At 47.4% G+C, this 12,153-nt stretch overlaps 1 protein-coding gene across 26 annotated transcripts in view; it reads right to left on the minus strand.

Moving 5' to 3' along the window:
• PTK2 (protein tyrosine kinase 2) overlaps positions 1-12,153 on the minus strand; it is a 193,353-nt gene that overhangs the window by 63,148 nt on the left and 118,052 nt on the right. For all 26 annotated transcript variants that reach the window (XM_044928887.2, XM_044928886.2, XM_044928883.2 and 23 more), the window contains 2 exons: positions 10,251-10,281; positions 6,901-6,953 (listed from right to left, as the gene is read on the minus strand). In XM_044928887.2, coding sequence (XP_044784822.2) covers positions 6,901-6,953; positions 10,251-10,281 — 84 coding nt within the window. The remainder of the gene's footprint in view (positions 1-6,900; positions 6,954-10,250; positions 10,282-12,153) is intronic.

Below are 12,153 nucleotides of genomic sequence, written 5' to 3' on the forward strand. Positions count from 1 at the left end.
TACTCCTTTCCCGATTTGGAAGCTGTCTGTTATTCCATGTCCAGTTCTAACTGTTGCTTCTTGACCTGCATACAGATTTCTCAGGAGCAAGGAGAATAAGATGGCTCATCAGCCAAATACTCCCAAACCCTGGCCACCGTGAGGGACGCTTTCCTCCAGGCCAGAGCTTGGAACACACAGGTCCGAGTGCTCTTGAGGAAGAGGCAGCACACAGCCCCTCACTGAGAGGGGCCAACAAGGAGCAGCAGGCACACTCTACTCTGGAGACTGCGTCCACAGGGCCTGAGGGCAGATCTGTGGCCTGCAAGTTTACCCGAGTAAATATCCTCTGTAAATTTCTGTTGCACTCATGACTGCTCCGATCTCATTCGGATTCTTTTTCATCTGAAAGTGTCCCCGCTGGGGGTCCTACATGTGTCTGCCCATCTCCAGCCTGCAGCTAAGGAGCGGGAAGCCAGCCTGGCTCTGGGTGCTTCTTCAGGGCATTAGCCTACAACACACGCTGTGGGTAGTTCAGAACCCATGGGACTCCTGCAGAAGCCAGAGAGGAGAGGGCCGCAATCAGGCAGCAGCCTCCAATCTCAAGAGAGGCAAAGGGAGTCCAGACGCTGTAACAATGGTGCGAGGAGGGGTCCTGGGAGGAAGGAGACAGCACGGGGCGGGGGGCAAAGGTATTCTGCCAATCACGACTTCCTCATTCAGGTACAACACAATCAGTCACCCTGCCCCCACCCAGCCAGAGACCTCTAAACATCTCTCCTAACCCCACACTGACCGCAGGACTCTAGTTATGATTGTCGGAATCAGAAGCATTTCCAGTAAGACAAGTACTGTGAATATGTCAAACCCCCAATACTTACCACATAAGTGGGTGAATGAAAGTTGCTCAGTCATGTCCAACTCTTTGTGACCCTGTGGACTTCTGTCCGTGGAAGTCTCCAGGACAGAATACTGGAGTGGGTAGCCATTCCCTTCTCCAGGGGATCCTCCCAACCCAGGAACTGAACCCAGGTCTCCCTCACTGCAGGCGGATTCTTTACCAGGTAAGCCACCAGTGCACATAAAAACCATCAGTTGCATTAGTTTGATTAAATTATGTCATAAGACACATAATTTACAAAAATTAGCCTCACAGGTAATAGGCCAGCAATCTCCAACTTTTTTGGACAAGAACTAGATTTAAGGGAGACGGTATTTCTATGACTCAAAGGGAGGGGGTGACAACAGGCGGTCATTTGAGTGAAGCGGGGCAGAAGGTGAAGCCTGGCTCCCTTGCCTGCGGCTCACCTTTTCCTGGTTCCTAACAAGCTGAGGACCCAAGGACCGGGACTGGTCCGCAGTCCGGGGGCTTGGGGACCCCTGTACTAGGCGACAGTACTCTAAATTAGGGCACTTAAACAATTCCTGAAAGCTTTCACTTAAAATCAAGCTTTCAGTATAGATGGAGACTACCTTCTAAATCAGTTACCAAAAGTGAAACTAGGCTGTAAACCAGACGAAAAAAACTCATTCAAACTTGGAAGGTAGGGCAGATATTTGGATTCCAACAGAACAGTCAGAAATGAGTCAACACTATGCTATTGCTATTCCTGATAAATAGAAGAAAAACCACCCTGAAATCGGACTCAGACTCTTCCAGGAAAATACTCCTCCCTTCTCACACCGACACCTCCTGCCTTCCAACATCTCGGTGTAATGTGATGAGAAGACAGTGGGTTTCAGAGCCCAGATCTGAGTTTCCACCAGGCTCTCTGCTTTGGCTAGCTACGTGAGCCACACCTCACCACCCTAGCTCACCTGTAAAGTGGGAAAAGGAGGAAGACTGTCCTGAGGCTTAAACAAGACAATGCTTGCGAGTGTGCATAATCTCTGAGCCTCACTCACAGGTAAGTAACTACTTGTATTTACAAAGCAGTGGCAGTGCAGTGAATGAATTGCAGGCTTGGTGCTTCAGAGACCATGAGAAAAAAGAAGAAAAAAACGCAATTATTATAGATAGCATCACTGACTCAATGGACATGAATTTGAACAAACTCTGGGAGACGGTGGAGGGCAGGGAAGCCAGGCGTGCTGCAGTTCATGGGGTCGCAAAGAGTCAGACATGACTTAGCGGCTGAACAACAACCCATATACCACCTAATATTTTACAGAACTTCACAAACTACTTCTACATATATTAAGGAGCTGCTTTAGAATTTGTAACGAAGCAGCTTAATGCAAATGACATTTATTTTGTCAACTTTTAGTTTAGGATAATTTTCAGTCACTATATGTAATTTTAAATAGCTGGAATGATGCTGCAAGGTTAACAACTAAACCAGAAGAATCGGTTACAAAGCAAAAAAAAAAAAATTTTTTTTTAATTTATAATAAACATCCCATCGCCAAGTATCACTACAGAGTGATACACGTGTTCACCACCAAGGGCTCAGCAGAGACAATCAAACCAAACATTTCTAACAAAAGGAAAAGGTCATGGCCTTGGTTGTGGTGATAGACACAGAAGAGAGAACACGGTCTCCTGATCTCCAGCCCCGTTACCACAACCCAGACATGCGACAGGAGCCACGGGCACAGTGAAGTGGTTGTCACAGGTCATCAGCATTTCTGTTACACTTAAGGTCCCACTGCTTCACTAGAGGCCTGGTTATTTAAAACAGACAAACAGAACCTTGAAACACAAAAACCAACCGAAAACCAAAGTTTGTACCTTTGGAATATTTAAAATTCAGCTTCGTTCAGTGAACGAAGCACCTGCATTCCGGGGAATCTTCATCCACACAAATGTTGCTCAACCCCCCACCCACTCCAGGTGCCCCTCTGACACACACAGACCCCTTTAGGACAAACGAAGGCCTCTCCACGTACTGCTAACTGCGCTCCAGAAGAGACACGGTTCCTAAAATCATACACATAGGCTAGAAAAGTTGACTCTAGGTCCTCAGAGAAGGTGCCCAGGGAAATGCTCTATTCTGGGGACTATGTCTATAAACCAGCTCATCTCATGCTTACATTAGAGCGAAACTCTAGATCTTAGAGACGAGACTGCCTATACTGGACATGGACTGTAAACTGGCTCATCTCAAACTTACGTTAGAAACTCCAGATCTCAGAAACAAGACTGCATATATTCAACATGGACTGAAACTGGACCCTACTGAGAATGGTCTGAAACTCTACTTCCTCACAAAGAGATACGCAGGAGGGCCTGGAACCCATGATCATGAGCTGGGGACTGTTTGCTGACATCCAGACTTCAGCCTTCCCACTGGCTGGCCTCCAGACCCCTTGCCCCAAACTGCCTAGGGGTGCGTGCAGAAGGGTTCATCGTGACCAGCATTTGGGGAGTCTGCAAGCCCAGCGGCTCTTGAGGCCACTATCCACTCTGAGGGTCCCTGCCTTTCTCCCTCTGTCCCCCCACCAAAGCGCAGTCCTCCAAGCCCTAGCACCAATCTCTGCACCTTGCTCAGGCAGCTGATTCACCTAAAAACAATCCCTGAGCACTCTGTCCCAGACAGTAACGACAAATAGAACATGTCTTTGTCTATGATGGAGTTGTGGTCTAGGGGATAAGAAGGTTTCTAAGCTTGTATCTATTTAAAAATTATCCACAATAGTGGCATGTATGGCAGGCGAGACAACTCTGAGGAAGGAGGGTCCTGGAGTAGGCAGGGAGGGGGCTTCAGGAGGGGGTGGCATCTGAAGCCAGCCTTAAAGACTAGGGAAGAGCTTCTCAGTTGTGACTGTATAAAAAATAGGGGGATCAGGCAAGTCCCACTTTCTCCATCTTCCCAGCTGATTCTTCATCTGTACTTGGGGTCATCTCCCTTAAATTGTTACTGAAAGGCAACATAACCTAGAGGGCAATAATGACCTGAGTTCAGTCCTTGCTCCATCGTTTTCAAGCTGTGTGACACTGAACAAGCCCTCTCTGAATTTCTTTCCTCCTGTCTGTGAAATGGGGAGACGATAAAGACCTTGGGAGGTCGTCAAAGGGATTAACAAGGTAATGTCTAATGCTATGCACAGCACCTTGAGTACCTAATAAGGAGAGAGCTGTCACCTCTCTGCTGGGTATGCTCTCACCTGCCCTGCCCTGGCCTCTCAGCTCTCTGGCTGGTGCTGAGTTTGCCAAGCTCCCGCTGCAGGGCCTGGCGCTCACTGTCCCACAGTGTCTGCAGGCCCCAAGTCTCACTGTATTCAGTCAACTGCTCAGAGGGACGTCCCTGGACCCCTACCCTCACTCTCCATCTGCCTGCTTGATTTTCATTCAGCGTCTCTGTCTCCTGCACAGAACATCAGCTCCGCACGGGAGCAACCTTGCTCTGTCCACCAGTGTACCCCAGCATCTGGAACAATGCCTAGCACAGAGCAGGCACTGAGCAGCACCTGATGATGGAATTTCTAAGACTGGACTAATAGCCACCTTGCAGGGTTTGCTGGGGTGGGACAGGATAGACTATGACAGAAAAGCAGGTCACGACTGCTGGCCACAGTCAGGCTGAGCCTCAGCCACCACCCCACCATCCTGGAGACAGATCGGCTTATGGCATGGGGAACCGGTGTGGCGCTCCACTGAGTCTGCGGGTGGCTGAGGTTAACCACAGCACACCTGCGTGGTTTCCAGGCTACCAGATAAAAAAGAATCGTGAGGTTTGGCAGAAGTCCTGGTCATCTAGGTGTCACCTTAACAGCTTAAGAGCTAAGTGCAAGGCACAGCTCTTGGCCAGCCATACTGCTGGGATGGCGTGTTCAAGAGTCTTTGCATGCTGTGAGTCCAACTCCATGGAAGGGAGCAAGTCATGAGCGGGGTGACGAAGGAGTAACAGGAATCTAAGAGGTACGTCCAGTCACTAAGTATTCATGGGACATGGAATGTTCTTTGTGGCCTGTGAATGAAGGTTTGGTGGTTCCGTGAACCACCAAAGTGGTGGCCAGGTGTGGAACAGCATCACTGACTCTGAAGAATGGAAAGATTTTGACATGTGATGATGAAAAGGCTGTGCTGGCCGGTGGAGCAGTCTGAGCAGAACTACAGGGGGAAGGAGGCGGGCAGAGGGGCCAGACGCTCAACAGAACTGTGTGAAGACCCGTATGGAGGACGGGGGCAGGCTGTGCAGAGACGTTGGGAAGCCTCGGGGCCGAGCTGAGGAAAGATTCTGCCAAGGGAATCGCCTACCTACATTCAATAAAGGTGGGAGCACCCCGAGAGCTGCTGTAGAGAAGGGGCTACAGCGTGAACTCCAGCCCAGGGTGCCCGGGGAGGACACTGAAGGCAGATCAGGACGGGGGTGCTGGGAGAGGTGACACCCACAGTGTCTTAACGGGCAGCTGTGGAAAAACGCTGAGGACATGAGGAAATGGAAGAAACGAGACCCGAAGCTTCCGTGAGGCCTGTCGTGTTTCGTCGCAACCCGGAATTGCGATGAGCTTGGCAGGGTATGTCAGCTCAGCATCGCACGGAGCGCCTGCAGAGCACGGGGGCGCCCAGGTCGGTGAGGACCACCGGTGCCTCTCAGCTGGCCACCCAGGCTCACTTCCAGTCCAGCAGGGGAGGACTGGAGCGCTTAGGAATGACTCAGCGCTGGCTGGGTAGCTCCTCTTCTGTGGAGCACGGCACAAAACACCCTCTGATACTGACAAGTCCTCCGCCACCAGGCCACTGGGGCGGGCGGTGGCCTCTCTCTCCAACTAGATCACAACCCTGAAGGGCCTGCTCCCTGCCTGCCAAATCTCCTGCGCCGCCACAGACTGGAGATGCCAAGCTACTCAGCCCCCCCGCGTCACCTGGGCTGAGGGGAGGCTGCTGGCGTCTGGCACCGCCCGGCAGCACAAGCTCCGGCACTGAACAGGCCTCTCCCCACATCAGGAAGGGGCTGACTCCTGAGCCGCAGGGCTCCCCCCACACCTGCCCCACGAGGTTCCTCACTACAGGACCTCTGCTAAGCACGAAAGCATGAATACCAACAGAAGTATTTCTTGAGAAGGGGGTTGTGGGATGTTTATGGATGATAAAAAGAATAAGCAATTATATTTGTACACTGGAACATTAACAAATAATTCAGTCATCAACTAGGCAAATGCACAAAACCAAATTTTAGGTAAAAATTCACTCAAGGTAAATTAAACTAACAAGAATTAGACTTCTTCTAAGTCAGACTGTCAGACAGTAGAGTTTTAGGAATCTGTTATTTTAGAAATGTGACATAGATGAGAACATACTATATAAGTGTGCATATGGATATACATGTGTATATATACATGTATATATACGCATGTTTAGCATATGTATTTTAAGATGCCAAACCTGGGTCCATAGAAGATGCTTTTTCCCACCTTTCCTCTATTTTCTACATTTTTAAATGGGGGGGAAAAGGCACATGTATTTTGAGAAACATATCAGAGAAAGCACACCATGCTCATCACACCAGTAAATAGTTAAGATAATGCTTATGTCAATATCTTAACTATATTTTTTAAAAAGCTATATTCAAACACCATTTGATGTTAATTGTTAACAAAAAAGCTGTTTAAAAATATTCCACATCTCTTGAACTTCAAAAAATAATAAATATACAAAGCATATTATGTTAATTTCTGAACTGCAAGCATAAATTATAATGGCAGCTTCGAAAGCAAACATTTTCACTCTATAATTAACGTGGCATTAAAACTGAAACATAACTTGGAATTCTAAGTAATTTGTGAGTAATCTACTACTGTAATATTATACAAATTTTAAAGTTATTTTTAAGTTTTAAAAATTAAATAACTTTAATCTTTAACGTTCATAAGGTAGCCTAGAAAGACGTAATCCTCATAAGAATGAGCAGAGGTCCGACACATGGGGCCCCCTCCCACCGCTGTGGGCTCCCCCCTGCCGCCCGCGCGGCCTCTTACCTGACACAGAGACCGCATGGGTGCGCACGCCCTGCTTCTCGCTGTTGGCCAGCCTGGAACAGAGGTGCAAAGCGTGAGCGCCCCACTCTCCAGACCACGCTGCTGGCATTCACACACACGCCAGCTGCCCAGAACCAGGACGTCCCAGGGAGACGGCACAGTCCAGAGGGGGACTTTGTGAAATACCAGATTCTACCACCCGAGGTCCTTAAAGCCTGCTTTAACGTTTTAAAGACCAGAAGTGCAGACCGACAAGGGAAGGAGCGCTGAAGCACAACACTACTGAGTGTAGTGCACAGGGCCTGAATCACTTTAGATGCTGGGCTGCCAAGGGCAGACGCCCGCGACTGAGGAGTCCTCTGGACACGGCACTGGCCTTGCCGCCGTTTAGAGCGTGACCAAGAGCAGGCAGGACGGTGACACATACTGTCATTATTTACAGACTGACACAGGCAAGGTTAACACATCTGCTTACTCGTTTCGTGAAATGGCTCAACAATGGTAGTGTTTTACACACACATCCACATAAAATAATATTTTGGTCAAAGGTTTTAAGCACATTAAAAAAAAAAAATCCAAGTATAGTTCAATTCAAACTTTTTGAAAAAGCATAAAACAGAGAGGAAAAAGGAACCCTACAGTCTTCAGGTGTCAAAATTATTTTGCTCTTTTTATAAAAGAAAGCTTTTTTTCTAATACATAAATATTTACTCTAGAAATACTGAACAGGAATTTTCCTTAGTAAACAGAAATTATATTGGAAATCTTGGAGCTTAATATATCCCTTCTGAGAACTAGAAATATTCAATGTGCAACTGCACAACCTCTAGGAAGTGTTAGTTGCTCAGTCATGTCTCACTGTGACACCATGGACAGTAGCCCACCAGACTCCACTGTCCATGGGGTTCTCCAGGCAAGAATACTGGAGTGGGTAGCCATTCCCTTCTCCAGGGGATCTTCCTGACCCAGGGATTGAACCTGGGTCTTCTGTATTGCAGGTGGATTCTTTACCAACTGAGTGACCGGGGAAGGTTTACAGCACAAAGCCATACACATCAGTTCTTTTACTGAATTTGCTACACGTCTGAAATGGTATGTCTATAATAAAAGTTCAACCAGCGTGTTCTAACAAACCACCAGCTCCTCTTCCACTGCAGCCACCTGACTGATCGTAACTCCCTCTCAACTGCATTTATCGGGAGGTCACAGGTACACGTTCCTAATACACAGGCCACGGTCCTCTGCCTCTGTCCCGCAGACAGCATGCCGGGTCGTCCTCTGCTGTGGGCTGGGGCACTTTTCTGAATCAACCTGCTCACAAACACCTCTCTGATCAGTGGTAACAACACGTCTGCTGCTCTGTGATTTGTGGAAATTCTGCTCCTTTCTAGTATCTGTTAGCACTTCTAACCTACTCCCTTATTCCTCACTTTTACGTCTATATTTACGATTCCTGTGCATTTAATCCACAAAGTCATCTCTCAAAGACTTTCTACAACTGAAGATATTATGAGCACGAATTCCTTGCCTGATTTTATAATAAACATTAATAATTTTAATTAGTTAATATCCATTAATTCATAACATTAATACATATCTATTAAATGTTGTTGGGTTTGTGAAACAATGCCTAAAAGCTGAGAGAGATGGTCTCACCCACCCCACCACTTGCCTGCTCAGCTACTGTGTGCCTACTGGGTGCCACATACTGTCCTGTGTCAGGTCTACAGGCCCCCTGACCCCGGCCATCAGTGAAGCCCAAGAGTGAGAGCAGCAGAGAGGTGACTGTTACTCCAGATAAGTTACGGAAAAACACAGGGCTGCTTCCGGGACTGGGGTGATGGGGGGTTTTCAGATGAAGTGATGCAGGGTGAGACCTGAGCAGGGCCCTGCTGAAGGAAGGACGTGGCCTCCAGGAGCCGAAGGGCGTTCAGTGTGGCTGAAGCCTGAGCGCGGGAGCAGAAGCAAGGCTGGAGAGGCCCCACAGCCTCTCCCCAGACGGCTGAAGGATGTGGGCATTTATCTAAGAGCAGCAGCACCCACACAGGACTTTGAGAGGAAAGCTCCCTCCCGATGCTACAGAGAAGACCGGCAAAGGCGTGCAGAGGATGGGAGCCAGGGGTCTGAGGTGCTGTCCTCTGAGGCTAGCCCCTGGCTGGTGTCAAGGAGGGCTGCCACCATCCCTACTGATCAGGACAGCTCCCTGTCCTGAGACCAATGGTGCAAATCATATGGCCCATGCTGAGCTCTTGCCTTCCGTTTGGGAGACTGGAATCTGGGCACACGCCAAGCACAGGGTGCACACGGGACCAGGCCCACATAAAGGCGGGGCGCCGAGTCTCTCACAAGCTTCCCTGGGAGACCACTCTCCACGTGTCCTGCCTGCGCCCCTGACAGAGGACCCCCGGGGCTGCCCGGCCCCTCTGAACGCCACGCCGTCGCGCTCTCCCTGGGCTGTCATGCATCGCAACCATGAGAGCCTTTATGTGCCGAGTCCTGGGCATTCCTTCTAGAGAATCCCTGCACGAGGTGGTCCAGGGAACCCTGACACAGGAGTCTGCTAGTAGAGCCCAGACAGGTGCTAACAGCTAACAACCAGGGAGGGCAGTGGGTAGGTGAAGTGCATGGGCCTGACAGTTCGGAAGCAGAAAGGGAGGGGCTGGCAGTGGAGGAGAGGGAGTGACAGGTCAGAGGCGCCCAGGCTCTGCTCCCTTAGCTCCTGTGCAGCACCAGGGGTGTGTCCTCAAGTCCCTCCCTCTGAGCTCTTGGCACCCAGCTGCATACCTGACTGAGCGTGCTGCCTCTCACATGCCCCCCAATCCCTAGCACGCTGGCTGGGGACAGAGAAGCTCGGGCCTTCTTCACTTTTACAGATTGAAGTATCTACTATGTAATCCGTGACACAAACACATTTTAAAATTAACGTAAGTTGCATATCTTTAATTTACTCACTTGTAAAACAGCCAGAATGGTACTGACTTTCAGGTCTCTGTGCAGACTGCCGTTGCTGCAGTAACCATCTAACAACAGACCCCTCTCCTGTTATCACTACTATTCTTGAGCTTCTTACTGAACTTCAAGGGAAGATTCACTTTACACTTCTGACTAAACCTAAATACTTGTAAAGCAATTATCCTTCAATAAAAAATTAATGAATTAAAACAACAACAACAACAAAAAACCTAAATACTTTAGATGATTTACAACTGATTTCTTTCTGGAAATACTTGCTTTCTGATTTCCTAATCATACATGTAGAAATTTCATTACTCAGGCAAATGTAAAATAAAGCTCGGAGACTTTCAGTCTCTAATGCAACGGAGTAACAAGGCACACAGAGCAGTACTTACTTTGGTATCGATGGCAAAGCCCGTTCACCTTCTGTGGAAAAAAATGAAAAGAGAGAGATGAGGCTCCTTTGGAAAAGACTGTATGTAGAAATCAGAGAAAGAAGACGAGTCCTATCCCAGAATTTTAGCAATAATCCTTTAAACGGAGTTGTTACATGCCTGTGATGGGTTATCACAGCTTTATTTTCAGTGTTTATGACAAACATGCTGTCTGCAGGTGCAGACTACAGGAAAGGCACTGCCTCTCAAAACCAGGCTAAGGGATAAACAGAAGAAAGCTGTCTTCCCAGGAGATGTTAGAGAAGAAAGAATTTTTCATAATCAAAGCCAACATTCTTTACAAAGACTGAACACCCTGCATAGGTTTGGCTACTCCAAAACCTAAACAGAGAACACAGAAATTCAAAGGACACCGGCTCTGTAGCTGCCAGAGGAACATGGGTCCCGGGCAGCCGAGGGGCCAGCAGCCTCAGAGCCTGAGGAGGCCCAGGGACGCAGCTGGGGGAGGTGCTGGGGCCCCTACACAAGGGGCTGACCCCCGGCCATGATGGCTGGGCTCCGGCCGGGGCATCACAGGGGAGCTCAGGACTTGCTCAGGGGCTGGGGAGACGCGCTCCCCAGCCGTCCTTAGTGAACCAGGAAGCACGGAGTCCCTGGTTTAACCTCTCTCATCTGGATTAGCCTGGTGGTAAAGCCGTCCCACCAGTCCCCTGACTCCCTGGGAAAAGGGTTACTCTTGTCTTGGTAATGTGAAATTATGACCCTAATTTGCACAATTCTTTCCTCTGAGGAGAATTTAACTAAAAATTGAAAAACTGCCACTGAGTTTTCTCTAAATTATAGGAAAAGTTAGGTAAGGCTCCACAAGAAGGTCCGGGGTCACAAAGCAACTCTGGTGGAAGCTGGTTCGGGCACGTGGCTTCTGACTCTTACAGTTTTCTGCCCCAGTGATACCACCTATAAAAGCACTTTCTAAATTGAAGCAATTATGATGGATCACAGAGCTAACAAAGTACACCTGGGCACAGGAGCGCCCACGTGTAGAACTGAGACGTCACTTGGAACTGTTACCCTCACAAACACATGCATGTTGCTTACCATGAAGCAGCTCATAACCTAGAGAGAACAGACGGGTATGTATGCAACTGTTCCTTAAAGCGTGTACCAGGAAAATGGTGCATTAGAGTTGTAGAAACATATTTTACACTTATTTGAAATTTTAAGAAACTAAATTAGAAAGTGTACATATGCTCCTGTCCACATATTTCTAATTATAATCCATTAAAAACATTTGACTTTAAATATTATTTCAATTAGGCAATATAACTTTAGGAATCTATTATAAAATAGTCACAAGCACATATGCTGTGATTTAGAATAAAGTAAATTATCAGGCTTAATAATCTATAAAGACCACATAAAATTGATAAAAGCCTCGGACCCACTACGTTTTTATGAGAAGCGATTTCATTTATGCTGTCTTCATATGAATGAAGAATTTAATGTGTCTCATTTCATGAGATTTGATATCAAAATGTTTCTTCCAACAGGGGAAAAAAGTCAACTAAAAACCAACCCAAGAAGATGTTAAAGCTTCAAACATTTAACGCCTAATGTCTGAATGTTATTTTTTCATATACCAACAAATTGATGAACAATATTTTGATAAATTAGGGTGAAATAAAACAATTATTTACCAAAAACAAGACAGGTGCTATAGTACATTTAACATTTTTAACAGAATACTATCTTTATGTGAAGCAACTTTTCCAAAACATTTAAGCAATGCTTGCAAGGTATATACCTTCATTTAAATGAAGCACAAAATGAAAACTCTAGAGCTCAAGAATGCAAAAATTTTTAATGAAAGGAGCCTTTAGATATTTCTAAAAGCAACTTCACT

This window comes from Bubalus bubalis, chromosome 15 (genome assembly GCF_019923935.1).
Source record: "Bubalus bubalis isolate 160015118507 breed Murrah chromosome 15, NDDB_SH_1, whole genome shotgun sequence".
In the NCBI taxonomy this organism is placed as follows: domain Eukaryota; kingdom Metazoa; phylum Chordata; class Mammalia; order Artiodactyla; family Bovidae; genus Bubalus; species Bubalus bubalis.